General features: G+C 56.9%; 1 protein-coding gene across 8 annotated transcripts in view; it reads right to left on the bottom strand.

Moving 5' to 3' along the window:
- The window catches only part of POU2F2 (POU class 2 homeobox 2), a 29,096-nt gene extending 8,395 nt beyond the window's left edge, over positions 1-20,701 (bottom strand). For 3 of the 8 annotated variants that reach the window (XM_061174539.1, XM_061174542.1, XM_061174543.1), the window contains exons 1-5: positions 20,667-20,701; positions 12,595-12,660; positions 12,448-12,482; positions 12,247-12,303; positions 9,088-9,204 (exon numbers count right to left, since the gene is read on the bottom strand). In XM_061174539.1, the coding sequence (XP_061030522.1) occupies positions 9,088-9,204; positions 12,247-12,303; positions 12,448-12,482; positions 12,595-12,660; positions 20,667-20,694 (303 nt within the window). In that variant the 5' untranslated portion in view covers positions 20,695-20,701. Of the gene's footprint in view, positions 1-8,607; positions 8,839-9,087; positions 9,271-12,246; positions 12,304-12,447; positions 12,483-12,594; positions 12,661-20,666 lie in introns of all 8 variants that reach the window. The other 5 variants (XM_061174540.1, XM_061174541.1, XM_061174537.1 and 2 more) reach the window with 3 other exon arrangements.
- Between the last annotated feature and the right edge of the window lie 3,138 nt (positions 20,702-23,839).

The following is a 23,839-nucleotide window of genomic DNA, read 5'->3' as shown; positions in this document are numbered from 1 at the left end:
CCCTGCTTTTCCAACCACTCATCTTGCGAGAGTTCTAGGCTGTTCCCTGTCTACCTGCAAAGGCCTCTGCTTTCTCCGTGTGCTTTAGAAAGTGGACAGAGTCCCCAGATGCTCCCTGACCTCTCAGCTTTCTCACTCTAGCTGCTAATCATCTAAGAATACAGTTTAAGGAGTTTGACATCCTACGCTATATCCTTTGAAACTGCATCCAGTCTGCCTTCCCTTTTGAGACCCTCCCCACCCACCCAATAAGGCCTGCCTGGCTATTTCTCTTCCGCACTTGGATTGACCCTGGGCAGTGAGTGAAGCCTGGGCTTCAAGGCCTGCCATTTACGGTGGACCCTTCCAAGACCCCCATACCTAATCTTGTTTTTATAATTCTGTCTTCTTTTTCTGGCTGTGAGGTGGCTGGCAGGATCTCAGTTCCCCGACTAGGGATTGAACCTGGGCCCTGGCAGTGAAAGCGTGGAGTCCTAACCACTGGACCGCCAGGGAAGTCCCTTTTCATCAAATTTGTAATATCGATTGTACATCCAGCTCCTTGCCATGGCCCTGCATGACCTGGCCTTCCTCACCTCCCACGACTTTCTTACTCCCTAACTCATCCAGCCACACTGGTCTCCCTCCTGCCACTGAACCCAGAAAGAAATCCCCACCTCAGGGCCTTTGCACGTGCTATTCACCCCCCCCCTTCTTGATCTGCACAGGACTGGCCCCTCCTCATCATTTAAGCCTTTATCAAATGCCCCTTCCTCAGAGAGGCTTCCTCTGGCCACCTGCTCTGACACGGAGATTTTTTTCCCCTCGTCACTCTCTTACATTATACTCTTTTCCTTCCCTCATAGCAATATCAGCTTCCTGTCTGTCTCCTCAAAAGGGGTTGGTGCCAGCTCCACGAGGGCACAGATTTGTTTGCCTTATTCCTCACTGTAGCCCTCATGCAGAAAGGTGCCTGGGTGTGGTGGATGGTCCCCAAACGCTGGTTGACCAAAGGAATTCAAGAAGGGGAGAAAGAGAGAAGATTCTGGGTGAACAGTGAGCTGCCTCAAGACTGGGGTTAGGGAATTCCCTGGTGGCGCAGTGGATAAGACTCCACCTGCCAATGAAGGAGAACGGGTTCGAACCCTGGTCGGGGAAGATCCCACATGCCGCGGAACAACTAAGCCCATGAGTCAGAACTACTGAGCCCGCATGCCGCAACTACTGAAGCCCGCATGCCGCAACTACTGAAGCCCGCGCGCCTAGAGCCCGAGCTCCGCAACAAAAGAAGCCACCGCAATGAGAAGCCTGCGCACCGCAACAGAGAGTAGTCCCCTCTCGCCACAACTAGAGAAAGCCCGCGCGCAGCAACGAAGTCCCAAAGCAGCCAAAAAAAAAAAAAAAAAGACTGGGGTTAGCCAGTAGAAGGCGCCATTTCTCCATAACCTAGAGCCATCTGAATCGGCACGCCAGCTGAAGCCACTTGGGGGCGTGTTAGGACGGAGACAGATGGTGGAGAAATTGGAGTAGGCGGAGGGATGCCAGCGCTCCGCAGGGCCCCCCCGTAGTGGATCATCTGCTCTGTCCCTAACCCGTGAGAAAAACCAGCACAGAGAACTAGCACAGCCCATGAAAACCGAGAAGGGGGGAGACAAATTCTTGCTCATCGCTGTATTCTCTTCACTCCCCTGCCCCAGTGCAGGCATGGAACGGGCAATCCATGAATTTTCAGTGAATGAATAAGGTAGCCCTTAGGACTGGTGGTGTTTGGGGGCAGACTGGCTGTGCTTTGCCACAGGTGGGATCTTGGCCACAGACTGGGGGCAGAAAGACTGAGACACACGGTTCATATGACACATATGGGTTCATATGGGTGAACTTGGTTCCACCTGGTGGGGAGGAGGCAGCCTTGAGCAGGAACTAGAGGCCGCCGGGCCCCAGAGCCGCGCAGGTGTGCTGCCTCACTCCAGCGCGCAGGGCCGACTCCCTTCTCCCCCGTGACTGGCCTCACACGCTACATCCCGCAACCCCAGCGGGGACAGTGTCGACACGCACATCGACACTCACTTGCCATCCCCGATACGGCAAATTATGACCAGTTCTGGACACTGCGTGCTGCGAAGACGAGGACAGCCTAGAGTGAAGTCCAGTGTGGGGGAGGGATGGGGTCTGGGGACCATGTAAGTTACTTGCAATCGATTGTGGAAGGGGCCGCCTAGGGAGGCAGTGAGCACCATCCTGGGGGCCATCTGGGTGAAACTGCACCCTCAGAATGGTGCAGAGGGAGTTCCCACACTGGGTGGGAAGGTCACCTCGGGGTGCAAGGATCCCTTCCAGCTGAGAACCATGAGGGTTCGAGTCTTGGCCATCGTGCCTGCTTTTTTTTTTTTTTTTCTTTTTTGTTTGTTTGTTTTTGTTTTGTGGGATCTTAGTCCCCCAACCAGGGATTGAACCCGGGCCCTTGGCAGTGAAAGTGCGTAGTCTTAACCACTGGACCGCCAGGGAATTCCCGTGCCTGCTTCTTGCTGTGTGACTTGGAGGAAGCCAGCTGTCTCTCTGGGCCTTACTGTATAGGATGACAATGCACGGTGTCCTGGAACGACCTGGGCTCTGGAGATGGCCAGACACCTGACTCTGTCCCTTACACACCGTGAGACCACGGGCAGTTCCTTACCCTCTTTAAGCCTCAATTTCCTCAGGTGACACCTCAATAATTCTTACCTCATGGAGCTGTTAAAGAATTAAATGAGACAACAGGTGTAGAACGTTTAGTCTGATCCCTGGTTCACTGAAGTGGTCCTCCGTAAATGGCAGTCCTTTTTAACTGAGTCATTTCTCTCAGGGCTCAGTTTTGTCATCTATAAAACGGGAGTAATAATGTCTAACTCTTCACTGGGTTGTTTTGAGGCCTGAGTAATATTATTATTCTCAAAGCATTTTGGAAATCACAACCTACTCCTCCAACACCAGCATTTGCTAGCACTGCACCCTCACATCAGCCGCCTCATGTCACCCCGTGAGCTCTCGAGGGCGGGAGCCCCACCAGTCCATCCTCTTCCTGAAAACTTAACAACTTCCAGCTCACGCCCAGACCCTCCACTGAGCTTCAGCCCCAAATATCCATCTGCCTATTTGATGTCTCCCACTTGGGTGATTAATAGACTCTTTGAACACTACCACGTCCAAAGTGAAACTCCTGGTTCCCCAGCCCCACCCTCCAAAACACCCTGTTCCTCCCCTGCCTTCCCCAGCTCAGGAAACCACCTCACCACCACCAATCTCTGAAGCCAAAATCCCAGGAGTCACCCTTGACCTATCGGATCCACACAAAATAGCATCCCGGAGCCCACCTTCACCCTCATCGCCACCCCCACCCCACCCTCGATGCCTGCAAGGACTTCCCACTCCTTACTCCTAGTCCATTCTCCCCACAGCAGCTGGAGGGAGCTTTGTAAAGGGTCAGTTGGGACCCTCGCCAGCTTAGAACCCCCAACAACCTCCCATCATACCCAGCACACATTCCAAACTCCTTGATCTTGTGTACGAGGCCCTGCAAAAGCCAGTCCTGCCTGCCTCCCCACCTCACCAGTGATCTGTCTCCCGCTCACTCTGTTCCAGCCATTTCACTTTCCCCTGTACCCTGAACAAGTCAAGCTGGTTTCCACCTCAGGACCTTTGCACTTGCTGTTGCCCTTTCCTAATCTCTCCCACTGCCTTCTTCATGCCTGACTCATTCAGGTCTCGGTTCTCAAAGGCCACCTTCTCAGTGAAACTTCTCCTGACCACCCCATTAAAAGTGGCTTCCTCCCTTGGGACTTCCCTGGCGGTCCAGTGGTTAAGACACTGCGCTTCCACTGCAGGGGACACAGGTTCCATCCCCTATCCTGCATGCCGTGCAGCGCAGCAAGAAAAAAAAAAAAAAAAAAAGTGGCTTCCTCCGTCTAGGACAGCGCCCTGTGTCATTTTCTTCATTACACTTATGCAAAAACCGTCTTGTTTTGCTGATATGTTTACTTGTTTACTGTCTCGCCACTAGAACATAATGTCCTCAAGGGCAGCCACCTCTGCCTTGTTCACAGCTGTCCCCTCAGGGCCATGAATGAGCACCTGGCATACACAAGGTGCTCGATAAGTATTAGTTGAATGAATAAACGACTATGATTATTCCAGTCCCTCCACTAGGGGAAGCTCTAAAGGTTGGAGGTGGGGGGTGGACAGAGGTAGCCTGTCTGTAGCGTCGGATCTGCTACGTACCCCCGTCCCCCAGAGGTTGGCCCTGCCACATGGAGCCCACGAGGTCTTGGCGACTGGGGCAGAACACGGTGGAGCACAGAACCATTCAACAGGGAGAAAAAAACACCTACCTGCCAATTGCACATTACATTCCATGCTACCTCATGCTAAAATTCCAGGACAGACAAGCAACAGCAGATCCCAACCCAGGAGTCCTGGAGTGACTGGCATGCCTCTGGACTGGCCCAGCTCCTGGACTCTGGGGCCTGTGGTGCCAGGTGGGTGGCTGAGCTGACCTGGCATCCCCCGCCCCTTCTCCAGCAACAGGACCCACCTCCTCCTCTTGGGGACCTGCCTTCCTCCACTCTCAGGTCACGCAGTCCAGGTGGGGCTGACCCCACCTTCCCGGGAGTTGGGGGCAACGACTCAAACCTGGCCACTGGGTGTGTTTTATCTCTCTGGGCGGGGTGGCTGCAAGTCTTGAAGTGCTGGTACCCATTATGCCCGACCCAGAATGAAAAGGGAGACAGATCCCTGGGGCCAGGCCTGATGTCAGGCTGGGCCTTTTCTGTGATCTGAGCCAAACAGTCCCTTTTCCTCTTCAGCTGCCTAGAGTGTGGCTGTGGCCCCACTGACACCCACTCCTGGCTCATCCTTTGCTGCCTCTCACCCCTCACCTCCCCAAGCCTGCCCTGCTCTCTCTCTTTGCCTTTACCAGTCCCACGCCTGGAACCCTTTCCCCAGCTCATCCACCTGGTAAACTCCTACTTGTTCCCCCCTCGGTTCAGATACCACCTCCTCCAGGAAGCCTTCCCTGACTCCCTCAGACACAGCCCCCTTTCTTTTCCCGCATCCCCACCACATCCAGCAGGTTTCTCTGGGAAACCCTTCTTCACTAGGTCTTACCCCCCTGAAAGATCTTCTCAAGCTTTATTTGCCGTGGTCATATTACAAAAATAGGGACGTTCCTCCCCGCCCCCACCGCCGCTGCTCTCCAAATACAAAATGATGTTTTAACAGTTAATGTAAATTTTCAGTCAATGCCTACCCTACCCCAGGCATTCTGAATTACTCCCCTGGAGAGATGTCTTCCCTACCCTTGATTGAAAAGCTGCAGCAAAACATCCCTCATTGATTCAGTAAACGTCTGTGTGGCCCCCTCGGTAGAAAGCATCATGCTGAGTTGAGTGCCGGACACACAAATTGTAAACCTGTATTATAGGGACTTCCCTGGCGGTCCAGTGGTTAGGACTCTGTGCTTTCACTGCCGAGGGCCCGGGTTCAATCCCTGGTCAGGGAACTAAGATCCCACAAGCCAAGGGGCGCAGCCAAAAAAATTTAAAAAGTCAGTGGTAAAACTGTATTATAACTGTCCCTTCTGTACAGGCTAGGGAAATGCAGGGAAGGTTCCTGCCAAACTGACCGACATTCCTTTGGAAGTTGGCATTAGAGGCACAGAAGGGGGACTTTCCCTTCGTACTTTATATAATTTTAAAGTGATAGGGTTATGGATGCTTTTTGACTTTCTTATTATTTTTCAAGTAAAGCATTTCTTAGTGGCTCATTGGTGTGTCTGTTTCCCTACAAGACAGGGAGCCCCTCTGGGGACAAGGCTGGGTCTGAGTCATGCCTGCTTCCCACCAGGGCCTGACCCAGGAGGCGGGAAGTGTCTGCGAAACGAGGGCAGGACAGAGCTGAGCAGGCACAGGCAGTTGCACGGGCAGGCAGACGACACAGGCTGGGGAGAGGGTCAAGCCCAGGGCCGAGGCCGGCTGTGTCTGCAGCGGGCAGCGAGGGCAGAAGGACGGTGGTCCCCACCACGGCCTGGGTGCAGTATGGTGACCGGCTCATGGGCTGTACGGGATAAACATTGGTCTGTTGGGGAAGCGAGGTCACAGGGTGACAGAACTCCCAGAAAACAACTTCAGCCCAGCTTTGCACTTGCAGGACACAGATGGAGATCAGAGCTGAGGGAAGCTGGGGCAGGAGGAGCGAGAGGAAAGGGCTGGGAGGGAGGCATTCGAGGGGACCTTGAGAATCAGGGCCTGGGCAGGTTACAGGTGGCAGAGGGTCGGCCTGCGGCTGCTGGTGTCCGTAGGGAGTCCGGAAGAGGTGGTTCTGGGGGGGGTTTGAATAGAAGGAGTGCCTGCCGCTCACAGGGGCTGAGGGCCTGGCTGGGTCTGCGCTAGGCTGCCCCGTCCCTCCTCCCTCCCTGCAGCCTGTGCTCCTTCAACAGACATTTCCGAGGGCATATGTGGACACAGCCCTGGGTGATCAGGGGTGTGGCAGAAGGAGAGGCAATGGGCTGGGGACCCCCAGAGGAGGCAGGAGGCAGGAAATCAAACCAGCTGGAGGGAGGGAAGTCATGGAAGACTTCCTGGAGGTGCAGGCTCCCAAGCTGGGGCTTAAAGGATGGAGAGGAGCTCTCCAGGTAAAGGGAGGGGGCTGACTTCCAGGTAGAAAGGAGAACAGGAGCAGGAACACCAAGACTGGAGGAGCCCTGAGCCTCGACCTTGCTCAGCGAAGAGCCGTGTGTGCCACGAGGCAAACAGATCACCAGCTGCTGGGGTCTCTGGTGGCCGGGGTGGGAGGGGTGCCAGTTAGAGGCAGCAGCCCCAGATCACGTGGTTAGAGCCCTGGCTTCCAGGCTGGCTCTGCCACTTGAGCTCACGGTGTGACCTGGGGCAGGCAAGTCACTTTGTCTCCCCGGCACCCCCGCCCCTCCCCCCCACCGGCGCCTTGGCCAGGATGAGGATTTGTGGATTCAAGGAGGTCACGTTAGCATAGTGCCTGGTACAAAGGCAGCACCCGACAGACTACCTATGGCAATGGTGGCGAGCCAGGCATTGGGAGGATCTGTTTGGAAGAGTCGCTACAAAGCAGCGAGGCCAGCTTGCTCTGCGTTTCTGCAGAGCCAGGCCCAGCGGCAGGAAGCTCTAAGGAGATAGAGACGCACTCAGTGTTAAGGACAGCCCCAAATGGGAGTGCTGTTCAGCAGTGGAACGGGCCCACCGAAGGCCGACCGCTGTCAAGGGGACAGCCTCGCGGGTGCTGGACAGCTCCCTGGTGTAGACAGCGTAGGCCAATCCCTCGCTGTAGGACTTCCCAGGCCCTTCACTGCCCTGGAACACGGGCCACAGACTCAAACGCTCTATGGAAACCAGGTTAACAGCACAAATGGGTGACATGGGCAGGGGTGGAAGGAAGGGGTGGGCTGGAAAGAGCAGCCTGTCGGAAGAGGAGGCCTGCCCAGCTTCTACTCTGCTCCCGCCAACCATCCTTATGGGAAGTCTGTTGGCCAATATCATGGTTGAATTGTGTCCTCTAAAAAGATATGGTAGGGGACTTCCCTGGTGGTCCAGTGGCTAAGACTCCATGCTTCCACTGCAGGGGGCACGGGTTCGATCCCTTGTCGGGGAGCTAAGATCCCACATGCCGCGTGGTGCGGCCATTAAAAAAAAAAAAAAAAAAGGAAAGGTAGGAGTTCTAACCCCTGGTGCCTATAAATATGACCTTGTTTGGAAACGAGGTCTTTGCAGATGTAATCAAGTTAAAAGGAGGTCATCAGGGTGGACCCTAATCCAATGACTGGTGTCCTTATAAGAAGGGGAAATTTGGACACAGAGACAGACACACTCAGAGAAAAGATGGCCACATGATGACAGAGGCAGAGACTGGAGTCATCCATCTACGAGAAAGCCAATGATTTCCTGCACCACCAGAAGCGAGAAGAGGCAAAGAGGGATTCTCCCCTAGAGCCTCAAGAGACACCCCAGCTCTGCTGACACCTTGATTTTGGACTTCTGGTCTGAGATGACACATTTCTGTTGTTTTAAGCCACCCAGTTTGTGATACTTTGTTATGGCAGCCCTGGAAGCTAATACAGCCACTCATGCATGATTCCACGTAGACCAGAAGTCTCCAGAATGCGGAGAGAGAATGCAGCGTTTCCTAACTCACAGACCACAGGCCCCTTTCTGAAAGAGCATCTCACTGGATGAGCCAGGGCGCTCGATGTGGGGCACTGATTCTGATTCTCAGCCTTTCTTTTGTATCCACACAGGTGCTGTGCATGGAGGTGACCCCTGGTTTCCTCTGCTGTAAACTGAGGATAATGTGTCAGCCTCCCAGGTGGCTGTGAACCCTCAGCGAGATGCACAGAAAGCAGAGAGTCGGGCACGCCCCTCGCGTGGAGGGTGTCCTCCCTCTGAGCCTCGCTTTACCCCTCTGAGAGATGGGTGGCAGCATCTCCCGAGGCTTCCTGGGGTTGCCGGGGGCTGCCTGGCCCAGCGCTGGTGGTCAGAAAGGTCCGCGTGGACCAGCCAGCCCCCTGCACCGCCTCGGCTTCCTCGGGGCCTCCTCTGGAGGGCGTGTGCTCCCCGGGGCTGCCCTTACCTGTGCTGTGAGCTGGATGGGTTGGGACAGGGTGAGCTGTGGGGTCCCGGGGGGCTGGCTGGCAGGCTGTGGTGGCGGCAGGTCGCCTCCCCCGGAGGAGGCTGGGGGCTGCGAGGTCGAGGAGGAGGAGGAGGAGGAGGAAGAGGAGGCAGCGGCGGCCGCGGCGGCCAGGAGCTGGGCCTGCGCTTGCTGCAGGAGGAGCTGTTGCTGAGCTGGCATCAGCGCCGTGAGCTGTGGGCCGGGCGGGGGCAGCGGGGGCCGGAGGAGGGGCATGGGGGGAGCAGAGAAAGCAGACAGGGGTTAGCGCCTGAGCCAAGCGGGTTAGGGGGCGGGTCTTTCAGGAGGACAGAGGAGGGCAAGAGGCAGGCGTTGAGAGAGTGGCCGCGGCCGTGGCCCGGGCGGGACACCCCAGGCCACCAGTCCTGTAACAGACGGGAGGGGGCTGGCCTGTCCCTGCCCCCGTGCACCCCAAGTACTTACCCCGGCTAGCTGGCCGCCCGTCAACATGAGTTGGGCCTGGGGCAGGTGCGGCTGAGCCGGCTGGGGGGGCAGGGGTGCCGCTGGGGCTGAGTCACTGCTGGGGTCTTCAGCCTTGATCTGGGGGGGAGAGAGGCAGGGTCCGGGACCCCAGAATGTTAAGTGGAGGCCAGAGAGAATGCCCACCTGTGAACCAAAGAGAGGGCACGTGTGTGGCAACGGCAGCCCCGCGCCGCCAAGGGAGAAGACTGGGGTGCGGAGGCCAGGCCCTTGGGGACCTCGGGCCACCTTTCTGGCCTCAGTTTCCGCACCAGTCAGAAAAGGCTAACACACCCTCTGCACCCAAACTCCCGACAGGAGAGGGTCACCTTTGGAGAGCGCTTTTACGCTCCTGGGGGTCAGTTCCCCATCTTTAAAATTGGAAAGGATGCCAGTGGGGGCCCCGGGACATCAAAGAAGGGGGTCCTGTGTGCCACACCCCTCATCTGCTTCAGCCAGAGGTGCACCTCTTATCTGTCCAGTGGAGTAAGACTTTATTGGATGAAAGAGGATTAGGGTATGAAATAAAAATCACCACCTTAGAATATGGGTCATGAATTCAAAGCCTAAGGAAGCAGGCAGACAGCACAAATGGGTGATTTGGGCAAGTGTGGACGGAGTGGGCTGAAAAGAGCATGCCCGCCTGCCGGAAGGGGAGGCCTGCCCAGCCCCACCCTGCTTCTGCCGGCAAAAAACCAAAGCAAAAATGCTGCAGGACCAGCAAAGGATGTCTGCAGGCCACATGTGGCCCAGGTGCTGCCAGCTCTCAGCCTCCACCCCGGAGTCCGCTGAGCCCCTCCTCCTCTCTCTGTGGAGGATAAAGATGCATCTCGCATCCACCACATAGGACAGACCAGCTTAGAGGGGTCCCAGCCTTCTTCCTCTCCTACCTGAAAATACCAGACAATGGTGGCCTTGCCTGAGAGGTCTGCTGGTGAAAGACACATGGGGTGGGAGGTGTGGCTTGATGAGTCGCCCACTCTCAGGCCCAGAGGGGACATTAGGGATCATCCTTCAGCCCAGTGTCCCAACAGTGTTTTGCAAAAGGAGATCCAGAGAGGGAAAGCATCTTGTGCAAGGCAACACAGTGACTTGGCAGGAGCGAGCGTGGCATTTGCAATACAGACTGAGACAGACAGACAGACAGAGGCCTGGGAAAGGGCCAAATAACAGAGGGTGAGTGGCATGCCCCAAGGGACGGGATACAAGTGTCAGAAAGTCTAAGGGGTACAGGGATGCAGCGTGAAACAACAGTAAATACTAGAAGTCAGGGCAGTGGCTGCCCTGGAGGGGAAATGAAGGGCCTTCTGGAAGTCTGGTCATGTTCTGTTTCTTGATCTGGTGCTGGTGACACAGGTGTCCAGTTTGTGAAAATCCACAGAGCTGTACACTGAGGATCTAAGTGTGTGTCATATTTTAATTAAAAGTTTTTAAAAAACCGACACTACGTGCCATGGTGAGAACACTATCCCTCTCAGGGCTCTTTCCTTCTCTCTCTTTTAAGTCTCCAATAGGTGCTAGGACGTCTCTAACACCTTCCAACCCTGGCTAATCGCCCCTTTTAACAAACAGAGAACCGGTCTCAGGCTTATACCCGACAGTAGGCAAGAGTCTCTGGGTACATTTTAATAATCATTGTATTTATTTCCATGGCAAGTGATTCTGGTTTTCCATTCATGAAATTTCCATTTAAAAAAACGTTTTATTTCAGCTGTTGAAAAAGCAAGACAGCTCATGAGTTGATAATTGTTGAGGCCGATTGACAGGTACCTGGAGGTTTGTTTTCGCTATGGTCTTCCTTCTACTTTTGTATCTGCTTCACACTTTCCGTAATAAAATGTTTTTTTTTTTAATTGAGTCAATTCAACAAAATTGTGATGTAAATAATTGAACACGGTGGTGTGTGCATTTGTCTGAAATCATGATGGAAGCACATGAATCACTGCAATTAGGGAAAGACTGACACAGAAGAGATGCAGTGAGGTGGGGCAGCAAAGGCCAGGAGCGGAGACCAGGTGTGGATGGAGACCCAGAGCCAGAGGCCGCTGCTGCGCTCTCTGCCTCAGGCTTTCCCCGGGAAGCAGGCCCAGGCTGGGGAAGGGGAGTGAGAACCCTTTCTTCCTTGGGCCCCACTAGTCTCCTAGGGGAGAAGCAGGGCTGCCGTGGAGCAAGGAGAGGCTGCAAAGATTCAGCTGAGGGAGGGCTGGTGCTGGGGGTGGGGGTGATGGACGCTCTCAGCTCCCAGGGCTATGGCCAGAGCCCAGCCTGAGATCAGAGGGAAGACGGTCAGAGTCCGAGCCCTTCTCCCTGGGTCCCGTCCAGCGCCCTCAGAACAAGACACCTGCCCACCAAGCAGATCAAGGCACACCAGCCATGGAAGGGACCTCAGAGATCCCCCTCTCCACCCCCCACCCCCATTTCCCATGTTAGAGAAGAGGAAACCGAAAGGCCAGAGTGGGGGAGTGATTCTCCCATGGTCACAGAGCAGTTCCTGGTGCCCACGCCCCATCCTTCTGCCACCTTTGGTCAGGGTCAGGAGTCCTGCCCGTGCCTCCTCCTCTGTCCCTGCCCTCTGCGCCATCTTCGGGCCTCTGGACCTGCCGGCTGCCCCTGCCAGACTGGAGGGTGGAGACCTGGGCCCCAGACACCCCAGGAAGCCCAGCAGTGCCCAGGAGCAGGGCCCCATCTGGATCTGGCATTTGCTCTACGTGGTCACTTCCGGCCTCCCCACCGTCCTCTCCTCCAGCATCCTCACTGGGCCTGCCCTCCCCTCCCCGCTCCCCAGTCCTCCGCTGGCCCCTGAGTGTGTGCTTGGGGGGATGGGGGGGCGGGGCCGGCCCCTGTTCGGTCAGGGACGTTGGGATGGGGGCGGGGCCCTCAGCTTCCTGTTGTTCATCGCCCTGGGGCTCTGGGGGGGATTTCCCTGGCCACCCCCACTCCCCCAGGGAAGGGGAAGGAGCCCTGGTGAGTCACAGGCCTGGGGCGGGAGCCCGAGGGTGAGAAGGGGCGGCGGGAGGAGTCCCGTCACCGAGGTACCAGGCCCTGGGCCCTCTCCCAAATGCCAAACCCGGCCCATCTCAGGACACCTCTCCCCCTGCCCTGGCTGCCCTGACAGGTGCTTACCTTGGTGCTGGGGCCAGTCGGGGACACAGAGAACGGGGAGGTCTTATTCTGGGGGTTCTGCAAAGAGCGAGTTGGGGTGGGAGATGGGAACAGTGAGATGAAGCAGCTTCTGACACCCTGCCCCTCCCCCACACAGCTCCCCTCTGCTCCCTTCTCCCCCTCCCCCTCCCCACCCCTCCTGCTCATCCACTCCCTCCTGACCTGATGGTTAGTGTCTGGTCCATTTCTTTCCGTGTCTGCAAGGAGAGGGGCAGGGTGAGTGGTCACGAGCCACCCCCAAAACTCCCCCAGCGCACCTGCCCTCTGCCCGTGGTGACCTCTGCCCTCCCTGCTCCCTACCCCACTCACCTGTGTGCTCTGATGGGGAGTCCAGACCTTGCTTCTCGGCCTCCAGGGGCTTAGACATTCTTATTTCTGGGGACAGAGGAGGGATGCAAGTGGGGTGAGGGTGCAGAAGGCTGAAGAGCTCTGGGGCCCCTCCTCCGGCACCACCCCAGCCTCTCCCCAAATACTCCCACACTCCCTGCCGCCTTGCAAGCGTCTCTTTCCGGGAGACATGCCCTCTGCTCTGAGCCTCTGCTCTCCTCTGGCAGGACAGGAGAGGGGCCTTCAGGCCCTGGGGATCCCCTTCACCCCTCCAGGAGGCGGCACAGGGATGGTCAGCCCCCGACCCCGCCCGTGAGACCCTGGGGCAGGGTGGGAGGGTCGAGGTTGGCCGTCGGTCCTGACAAGGCTCTGGCCGCCCAGGGGGAGACTGGTGATGCTCCAGAGCAGCGAGTCAGCCTTAGGCTTCCTCTCAGGCTGCCGCCCAGGCGCCCGTCCTGCCTCACCAGGTTTCGGTGAGGCATGTTTTCCACTCTGAGTAGGGCCTGGGAGGTGTGAGGGGACTGCAGCATCCCCAAAGGAACGAGTCGTCAGATCTACCGGCGGTGATTCAGCCGCCCTCCGGCCCCCTCCCCAGCCCACCACTTTCCTGTCCGTACCCCACTCCCACCGGCCTCCCTTTCAGGGACTCAGCACACAGATGGCCCCACTCTGATCTCTGTGACCCCGACCCCATCCGCTTCTGCCCCGACCTTGTCCTCAAACCTAATCTTAGACCTTACCTGGGACTTCAGCCTTGATTTGCAGCTGCACACCCCAATCCAACCTACAGTCCCTGCCCCTACAGACGCAATCCCACCCTATAGTTCCGCAGGCCAAGGAAATGAAAGGAGGTGGCCGAGGGGAGTGGCGAGCAGGGGACACAAAGCAATGGAGACAAACCCCCGTCCTCACAGCTCTCTGATGCTGGTCACGGGAAGGTGAGTGTTACCAGGGCCAAGCACAGCGCGAAGTATGATTCAGAGCTCACGCCGGCAGTTGGTGCTAATATTACCCCCATTTTACAGAGGAGGAAACTGAGGCTCCAGGGGGGGATGGCACCTCCCCAAGAACACAGTGAGGCAGCAGAGGCACCCTGATCGGACCTGGGTCTTCGTGACTCCAGGGTTCCCACTTCTGATCAGTATTGCTACGGTCTCTGATGGGCCCGTCGTGACTTTCACCACCTCATCTCTCACCGTCACCCCAACCCAAGCTCACCCTGACTCCGACTTGAACCCAGCCCTTCCTGGTCCTAGACCCCCGCACAAATCTGGGTTTCTGCCCGACCCGTTCTGAATCCCCTTTGCCCATCCTGATTCCCAACTCCTGTCCAGACGGCCCGAGTCCGTCATCTGACCTCGACTCCCAACTTGGCCTCAGACCTTACTCCTGACCCTGACTCTGACCCTAAAGTCTCACCTACAGCTCACTCTAAATCCCCACCAAGACCCCACCCTATCAAAGGAGCTATCCAACTCTAGTGTGCTCTGCATCCAAGATATTTAAAGAAGGCCAGCTAGAGAGAGAGCTGGGACAGCGTCACCAACTGAAAAAAAAAAAAAAAAGTCCAGAAATTTTGCAATTACTCGACACGGCACGCCACTCGGATTTAAAATTCCTGATTAAAAAGCCAGGTCACACACTGCTGGTGGGGGTGTAAATCAATACAAGCACAATTCAGGAAAGCCGAGCGGTGCCCCTTCCCTGTGGCCCAGCACATCCACTCCCGGGCATCCATCCAAGAGAAAGGAGCGTCCTGCCCACCATCATCACCCCCGGCACACGTGTTCCCAGCAGCGCTTTCATAACCACTCCCCGCCACTGGAAATAGCTCAAGGGCCCATTAACGGGAATGGGTCAACAACACTGGTACATCCATACAACGAAATACTCCACAGCCGGGGAAAAGAACCAACTCCTGCATCACACACACTGAATCTCGCAAACATGATGCCGGGGTAAAGACGTGAGACACAAAAGTGGACAGACAGCAGGACTCCAATTATGTGAAACTCAGAAACAGGCAGGATGACATCAGATGATTAAGGTCCAATTAGTGGGCACCTTTTGGGGGGTGCTAACCGGGAGAGGGTGTGAGGAAGACTGCAAGGGGTTGGAAGTGTTCTGCTTGGTGGTTATGTGGGTCTACACATATGTAAAAATTCATCAAGCTGTACGCTTAAAATTTGAGCACTTTATGTATGGTATGTTTTCACAAAAAAAGAAAAAAATTTTGAGTTGGGACTTCCCTGGTGGCGCAGTGGTTAAGACTCCACGTTCCCAATGCAGGGGGCCCAGGTTCAATCCCTGCCAGGGTACTAGATCCCACACGCATGCCACAACTAAGGAGCCTGCGAACCGCAACTAAGGAGCCCGTGAGCCACAACTAAGGAGCCCTTGAGCTGCAACTAAAGGAACCCACGTGCTGCAACTAAGGAGCCGGCCAGCCTCAACTAAGGAGCCTGCCTGCCACAACTAAGACCCGGCACAACCAAATAAATACATAAAATTTTAAGCTAATAACAACCAAAATAATAAGCCAGCATATAGTCCTATTAAGGCATAAGCTTATGAGGGTTGGGGTGCAGGTGCCCAGATGCTACAGGAGCTCAGGCCCTGTTTCTGGGCACTGGGAAGGGGGCAGCAAGTGGTTAAGGATGCTGAGAGACACAGGAGGTCACAAACGGAGCCAGGGGATGAGGCCCCCTCCTGACTCTGGTGCATCAGACGCGGGAGTCCTGCCTGATCCTGGCTCTAAATCTCCCAGACCTTGGCCCTGCTCCAGGCAACCACAAATCCTAACGTGGCCCTAAATCCCACCCCTCCCAGCATCCCTGAAAGCCGTGCCCCAGCCCCCTCCCCGGCCCCTCCCTCCAGCCAGTGTCCACATTGCCACGGGAGCTCCTCGCCTGGCCCTGAACCCTTCCATGGCTCCTCGTCTCCTAAGAAAAGCCCAGGCTCCTCATCCTGGCCTGTAGGGTGTGACCCTTGTCACCCTCTGCTGCCCATCTCTTGCCACTTATGCAACTTTCTCTTCAGCCATGCCAGGTATCTCCCTCTGCTTGACGGGGAGTCCAGACCTTCAGGTTCTTTACTCCCCACCTAGCTAGCGAACGCCCCTCCTGCTCACAGACCAGGGTGGCCTCTGACCTCACCTCCACCCCAGAAAGTCCATGCTCATTCTCGGCCTCTCTTATGTGCTGAGCTGTGTCCCCCAACATTCCTATGTTGAAGTCCTAACACCCAGTACCTCAGAATGTGACTGTCTTTGGAGATAGGATCTTTAAAGAGGTAATGAAGTTAAAATGAGACCCTTAGGGTCCTTAGGGTGGGCTCTGATCCAATATGACTGGGGTCCTTATAAGAAGAGGAGATTGAAACAGAGACATGCCCAGAGGGAAGACCATGTGGAGACACAGGGAGCAGACGGCCATCTCAAGCCAAGGAGAGAGGCCTCAGAAGAAACCAACCCTGCTGACACCTTGACGTTGGACTTCTAGCTTCCAGAATTTTGAGAAAATAAATTTCTGTTGTTTAAGCCATCCAGTCTGGGGTACTTTGTTATGGCAGCCCTAGCAAACTAATGCAGCCTCCCTTGGTCGTGCCTTCTCGCCGTCCTAGCCCCGAGCCCGCAGGGCTGTGGTCACCTGTGTCCCAGTCCTTTCCCACTAGACCAGCGGGCAGCCCTGGTCTGACTCATCGCTCGGTCCCCAGTATTACCCAGCTCAGAAGAACAAGTTATGTTTGCTGAGCGTCCGTCCTTCCCTGCAGCTCTCTCTGTCTCTTTCTTGTTCCTGCCTCTGTCCTGCTGTCTGTCTGCCATTTAACAAATGTTTCCTGAGGCCTTGGCATGGGCTGGTCCCTCTGCCTGGAACGCTGTTCCCCACTCTATCTGCCTGGCGATCTCCTACTCATCCTTCAGGACCCAGCACAGGCTCTGTCCTCCCTGAAGTCACCACCCCCGATGACTTCAGGCAGAGGGTCTCTCCCCTGTTCCCTCCACCCTGGCTCCATCTCCCCTGTCACTGTCCTAAAGGCTGTAGCCATCTGGGCCCCAGAATGTCTCCTCCTTCAGGCTAGGAACCCCTCAGGGGCAGCTCTGACTCATCTGGGGTCCCCAACGGGATGTGTGGGTTGAATGAACAAGGGTGGCCCTGTTCTCCCTCCTCCAGGCCTTCGCCTCTGCTCTTCTCCCACCTGGGGCGACCCTCTCCTTCTCGACTAGCAAACTCCTGCTCCTCTTTAAGGCGCCAGCTCCACGTCATCTCCCTGTGAGGTCCTCCCTGACTGCCCAGGTGGTCAGTGCCTCTCTCATTTGGGGTCCCCCTGTCCCCTAACACACACTGACAGCCTGGAGAGTGACCCCTGCCCCAGACTGTGGGCTCCTTAGGGCCCAGGCTGCACAGTCTGGGACTGTGTCTTTGGAATGAACGAAAGCATGAAAGAGTCTCCTCTCCCTGCTGTCACCTGACACTTCGACCCTCAGCCCCGGTCCCCAAGCAGCTCCAACCTAAACATTTAAGGTAACATCCCCTCTGCAGGGATACTGGCTGCAGAGGAAAAAGTGGTTTGAGGGGAAATTTCCACCACTCTATTTCCCTTATTCTCACTAATCCTGCCCCCCACTACCCCCAGCTCCCACACAGCCCGCGCACCCCTGCAGCGCTCAGCTGGGCCAACAGCAAAATGGCCAGAGCTGTCCTTCGCCCAGGCCTCTTTTGCTGCCCTCTCCTTCTCCTCCATCAGAGCCCAACCCAAGAAAAGGGTCTCATCAAATCATCCCCACCAGCAATGAATAGGGAACTCCATTTCCACCATGACCCACAGCTAAGTGATGTCTTAATGGGGACTCTCGAGGGCATGGCGAGCCTGGCAAGGGGCCTGCGGAGGCTGATCATCCTGGAGGCTGTCTCAGTCTTGGCCCAGGCAGGGTTCTCTCTCTCTCTCTCAATCTCTCTCTCTCTTTTGACTCTAGAGATATGCTGATGCCTAATCCCTCCCCTGACACTCTGATTTCATTGGGACAGAGACCTAGGCATCAGAAACTTTTAAGTCCCCCTCCAGGTGATGCTAATTTGCTCCAGCCCCCCTGGCACCTTCAGAAGGCCCCCCTCAAAGCGTCGTTCATTCGCAAGGAAAGTTTGGTTGGTTGCTTAGGGTCACCCCTCCCTTCTCCCATCGCAGGCAGCGTACCACTTTTTAGAGGAACAGGCAGGCAAAAGCAACGCAGAGCCTGACCGGGCCCCTCAAACCCCACCATCCTTGGATCAGACCCACCAGGGGCGGCCACGCCCCTAGGCTCACACTCACTTGCCCGACTGCCCCAGGCCTGGGACACTGGGTCCCCTCCACCCTTCCTCGCCCCTCCCTCCCCGGACTTTCACTTCTCCTCTGCATTTCCCCCAGCCGGTTTTAGCAGACTTGGGCCAGCTTCTCGTTAGCACTTACCGAAAATGGGGCTAAATATAGAGGGCCCAAGGGCTGCCCCTCACCCCTCCTGGCCCCGCTTGGCCTGTCCCCTGGGTCCCCTGTCTACAAAGCCTGCTTCAATCAAGGCTGTGGCCTGGGAGCCTCTGCTGTGGGCAGGGTCTGCCCTGCCGGGAACCTCTGCTCGCCCACTGGCCCAGCCCAGCCTCCCCAGGAGTCGCATTTCACACCCCCATACCCCGCAGCTGTCCCTGGGTGGCCTCCAGGGATTGAACACTTCTGAGTGTCAGGAGGGACGGATGGAGATACAGGCAGCAGACACAACAAGAGAGGTGGCCCTACAGCTGCGCTGACAAAAGCTGCCACAGACACTGCAGCCACAGGCAGGCAGGGCCCCGGACACGGATGGAGACCACTCAAACGCACACAGGGACAAGTGTGCACAGATCCCAGACAGGAGTGTTTGCAGATGAAGACACAAGCCCAGACACAATGACACGGGCAGATATGCAAAACACACACCCAGACGTGTGTGGGCACACCTGCGCTTACACACACTCACACACCGAGTCACCCCCAGACACGTACACACTCACGCCCCAGAGTCACTCACAGACACACAGATAGACACAGATGTGCATACACACACAGACACCCAGGTCACTCAGATAGACACACACAAGATGTACACGCACACTCACACACACACACACCCAGAGTCACTCAGACATACAGACAGATAGACACAGATGTGTACGCACGCGCACATACACACACACACACACAGTCACTCAGACATAGAGACAGATAGAGATGTGCATACACACACACACACACACACACACAGGTAACTCAGATAGACACACACACAGACATGCATGTACTCACACTCCCAGAGTCACCTCCTCCTGGGAGATGGCCAAGGTGGACCCCTGAACTCAGGTCACAGATGTAGAGCCCAAGACCAAGCAGTGATCTGCCCAAGGTCACACATGTATTAATTCATGTCCACGCCAGGGAACCCAGGGCAGGCCTCACAGGCAGGGCAATTCTGTGAGAAATCCCAAGTAAAGGGTTTAACCCAGCGCCCAACACATACAAAGCCCCCATTCAACCCCAGACAGGGAAGAGACAGCATGCATGTACAGATGCCCTGGATCCCTGTGTCTACACTGTACATGCACACGCGCACACACACACACACATCCACAGCTGTGTATATGGTCACCTCAGTAAATAATCACACAGCATCTGGCAAGTGGCCTTCCTTCTATCTCACCCCCCTCCTTGCCTCCCTTGCCTTACTCATACCCACTCATCCTTCACATCTCAGACCAGACATGCCCTCTTCCAAGAAGCCCTCCCTGACACCCCATCAGCTGAACTGGGCAAGTCTCCTGGGCTCCCCCAGTCCCGTGTGCCTCCCCTGTCCCAGCCGTGACCCCTCAGCCTGTGCCTCCTTCCCTGTCTGGTGACAGGTCTGTCTCCCTCCCTGGACTGGGGAACTCCAGGAAGACACACCTGAAGCTGTCTTTTTCAGCTCTATTTCCAACGTCCAGCACAGAACTGCTCAATAAATACATGTCGATGACAGATCACAGGGATGCCCGCATACACGGATGCACACAGACACGCACCAAACCAATCATCCCCACAGACACCCACAAATGGGACACATCCCCACACATCTCCATAGTCAGACCTAGAGGGCCGAAAACAAAACAACCTTGAAGTATGGACGCTTGCCGAGTTCCAGGCCCCCTGTTAAGCATTTACCGTATTACCTCACTTAACTCTCCCATCAGCACTGCGGAGAGATAACTATCATTACACAGAGATGGACACATTATGTCAAATGAGCCAACAAATACAAATCGCTTTGTACGGTGCTTGGCGCATGATGTTCACTCAGTCGACTGACATTTGGTGGATGAGGCAGTTCATGAGCACACAAACATGTAATAAATTTTCAGGCAGTGATAAGTGCCATGAAGAAAAGATAAAGCAGGGCGAAGGGACTCAGAATGGCGGGATTGGTTGCCAGTTTAGATGGGGCAGGCAGGGAAGGCCACCCCGAGGAGGGGACATCTCAGGCGAACAAAGTGAGGAAGTGAACCAAGAGAGCATTGCCAAGGCTACCCACACAATGTCACACACAAGAGCCCCTCACACACGGGACACCTGACAGTCGCACACAGAAGACTCGGAACTACCACGCACACGCACAGACACAGACGCACACACTCAAAGGTCCAGCAATTCAGCCTTCCAGACCCTGTGCAGTCCCCTCCCCAGGATCACTCATGTCGCCCACCCACCGGCCCTCTGTATAGGAGCTTGCTACCAACACCTGGCTCCATCCCCCTCCCCCAGACGCCTCAGAACAGGGCAGCAGAGAAGGGGAGAAGAGGTCGGAAGCCCCCGGGGGCCCCCCCCACCCCGTGCTGATGTGAAAGGGGAGGGGAAAGAGGAGCTGGAGGTGGGAACCCAGGATGGGAAGAGGGGGCAGCTGCTGCGGTACAGAGTCAAAGGGCAAAGGAGACAGCTGAAGAGGAAGGGCAGGGCGGGCCGGCAAGCGGCCGGCAGGACGAGCCCCACGGTGCTGCCAGTGTGCTCCGGCCCCTTACCTGGAGCCCCCATGCTGGAGTGAACCATGCTGCCTGCCCCGCAGGGCTGGGGGGACGACTGTGTCATCTCCCCGCCCTCTCTGGGGGCCAAGCCCTCTCCGCCGGAAGTCGCCCAGGGAGGAAACCACAGGGCCCGCCCCCTTCGGAAGGGAAAATACCCATGCCCGAAGGCCCACCCCAGCAGGCAGCGGACCCCAAATCATGTGTGTGTGTTGGGGAAGTGCGGGTGGTGGCGTAGAGTGCAAGCAGGCTGGAAGAGCTGACTCCTACAGCTGTGCCCCTAGAAGGTGCCCCTAGCCCTTGTGCCGCCTCCACCTTGCCAACACATCTGGAACAGGGCATGTGGGTCTGGGAGAGAAGGTGGATCCATAACAACACCACTAAAACACTGGCTAGGAGTTTTGGGTGGGGGGAGGGGGTCTTTCCCAATGCTAGGCCCCCGGCACCTCGCATTTAACAGGCATCATCTCTGGAGGCGCTCACTATTTGCCCCATTTTACAGACAAAAAGACTGAGGACCAGAGAAGTGAGGTGGCCTCCCCAAGGGCCCAGAGCCAAGAAACGCTGAAGCCAAGAAGCAGGGCAGCAGGAGGTGTTCGCGATTGGTTTCCGCAGGCTGTGGGGAGTCGGGAACCCAGCCGTGCATCTGCCCGCAGGTGAGACGTCCGGGGCCACCACTGGGAGAATCGGTACCCGTGGACAGTGGTAGGACCGGCGGCAGGTCCGGGCCTTGCCCTGGAGCAGCAAGAGGTTTGCCAGGGGGAAAATGCGGGCGCCGTAGGTGGCTGGGGCGGAGGGAAGTACGCGGTCCCGGGGCTGCTGGCTGGCGCTTCGCGCGGCGGCGCTCCCGGACCAGCTGTTCCCTCTGCGCCCGCCAGAGGGCGGCAGCGCCCAGCCAATGGGCCAGAGGGCGGGGCCGGCTGCGGAGGAGGGAGCCCCTCCCGCCGCTCCCAGTCCCCTTCCCCGCCCCCGCACGCACACCTGCGAGGGTCACACAAAGGCGCCGGACTCCCGGCCCACGGAGGCGCAGACAAAGGCGCGGCCGAGCCCGCTGCCCTCTTCCTCCTCCCCGCGCCCGGTCCGAGGCTGCAGGGCCGCCTGGAGCCTCCAAACAACCCACCTGCCCGCTGCGGGTCCTGCAGGACTCGCTGCGCCCCACGCTGAGGGACCCCCAAACCACGCGCGCGCACACGGACGCCTGGACTCTCATACACACGCTCAAGTATTTATACACATGGACCCCAGCACTTGACACACACGTGTGCACATTCCAGACACACGGGAACGCTCCTCTGCGCACAGGCCCTGACACCAAGGCTCCTTACCAACACTCCCGTGTACAGATCCCCCTCCTGTGCTCTGTCACGCGGACACACGGGCACAAGGACACATCTACCCAAGTGTACCCAGGCATACCTCCTGGCCATGTGTGCCCACATTCACACCCATGCACACTCACGCACGATATAACACACAGGCAGACCTTCGTGAGTGCCTTTCTGCCTGTACACGGGCCCTGTGCACCCAGACACGCCCAGGCAGGCAGACCCACTCCACGGGAATGACCGCGGTCCTCACATCTGCACACAGAGGGGGCAGTTCCCCCTCTAGCTACACTCCACAAGATTCCATATTGTAAAGGCCATTTCACTGAGGAGATCCAGAGACCATACAGCATCAGCTGGGCTCCAACTCAGACCTCCTGCCTCCTGGTCCACCTCTTTCCCACTCTCTCTCTCTCTCTCTCTCTCTCTCTCTCTCTCTCAGATACACGGTTTTTATACAGGAGGGTCTCCTTGGAAGCAGTCTGGTGGTAGTGGTACTGGGGCCTTGTCTTGAAGTTGCATTGTAAGCTCTGTTTTGATTTAGGATTTATGTTTTGGGGGACTTGGAAATGAGGGTAATAAGGACATTATAGCGGGGTGTGGGGAGAGTAAAACCCCACCAGAACACCCCCATGGTCCACCCTAGACATAGCCAACATCATCCATGTCAGGAGCGAGCTCTGGGACAAAACCCAAAGCAGGGAGAGAAGCACCACCCATTTCCGGTGCTGTCCTCCCAGGTCTGCAGCTGAGTGGCAGAGCTGGCGAAAGTCTTACACGCTTCCCCGTGGGGTGAAATCACCCCACCCCTCTTGCCTCCCATTCTGGCTCCACTATTATCGCCTCTGGCAGACCAGAACTGAGTCCCTGAGCTGGAGTCAGGGCATCTAGAAGAACAATGGGCCTGAGACTTCTACCTGCCCAAGAGAGGACAGAGGGGCAGAGTTTGGGGCACACTGGGTGGGTAGGGCCTGGCAGCCAGGAACGGGGAGGCCTGGGCAGGAGAGATGGTGGCCTCTCACCTGGAGAAGAAACCTCAGGCCATGCTGAGCAAGGCAGGTAGGGCCTGGGAGCTGGGGAGCAGCGGGGGCCACTGGGGGTGCAGGGAGCCTGGGAGGGAGGCGGCACAGGGGAGGCCAGGCTGGGCTCAGGGCTGAGCGGTAATTAAAGGAGACGTAGGGGGCTCCCCAGGGCCAGTGGGGCTGGTAACTGACACACGGGCCCCATTGCTCCGCTCATATTTCTCACCAGATCGATACGTTTGACTCCCGACAAGACAATAATCGCTTGTACGCGGCCAGCGAGTCGATCAAATACATTATTAGAGCGAGGTCCCCTGGGGGCCCGGCGGGGAGTTGGTGGGGGGAGCAGCCAGCCCACCGGGGACAGCAGAGTGGGATTCTTCACCCCTCAGGGCCCCCAGCCATGGCCTCTTCCTCTCAGCCGCCCCTGGGGACCCTCTCTGTGGCTTGGTTCCCCAGCCTCTTTCTGCATCCGGCGGTGTCTGGCGACCTCTCCACTCAGCCCGCGGCTGCATCCCCACTCTGCGTGGGGACACAAGCAGTGTTTCCCCAAAGTGCTGCCTCATCTGTAGGGCTGCAGCATGCGGGAGCTCAGACAGGCCCCTCAGACCCCCAGCTTGGCAGGAGATAAGGGGACTGGGTTGCCTGTGAGTCGGGGACTGGGTTGCCTGTGAGTCGACAACTGGGCCAGAAGATGAACTTGAGCCTAAAATTCATGGACATCAACCTCCCTTTGCATCTCAGCATTCGGCCTTCAGCAGAGCTCAGGCGAGGGCAGCCTCTGGGGAGCAGGGGGGCTGGGGAAAGCTGGCTTAGGGACCCAAAC

Source organism: Eubalaena glacialis, chromosome 18 (genome assembly GCF_028564815.1).
Source record: "Eubalaena glacialis isolate mEubGla1 chromosome 18, mEubGla1.1.hap2.+ XY, whole genome shotgun sequence".
Taxonomy (NCBI): domain Eukaryota; kingdom Metazoa; phylum Chordata; class Mammalia; order Artiodactyla; family Balaenidae; genus Eubalaena; species Eubalaena glacialis.
This window is presented reverse-complemented; position numbering and strand designations above follow the sequence as displayed.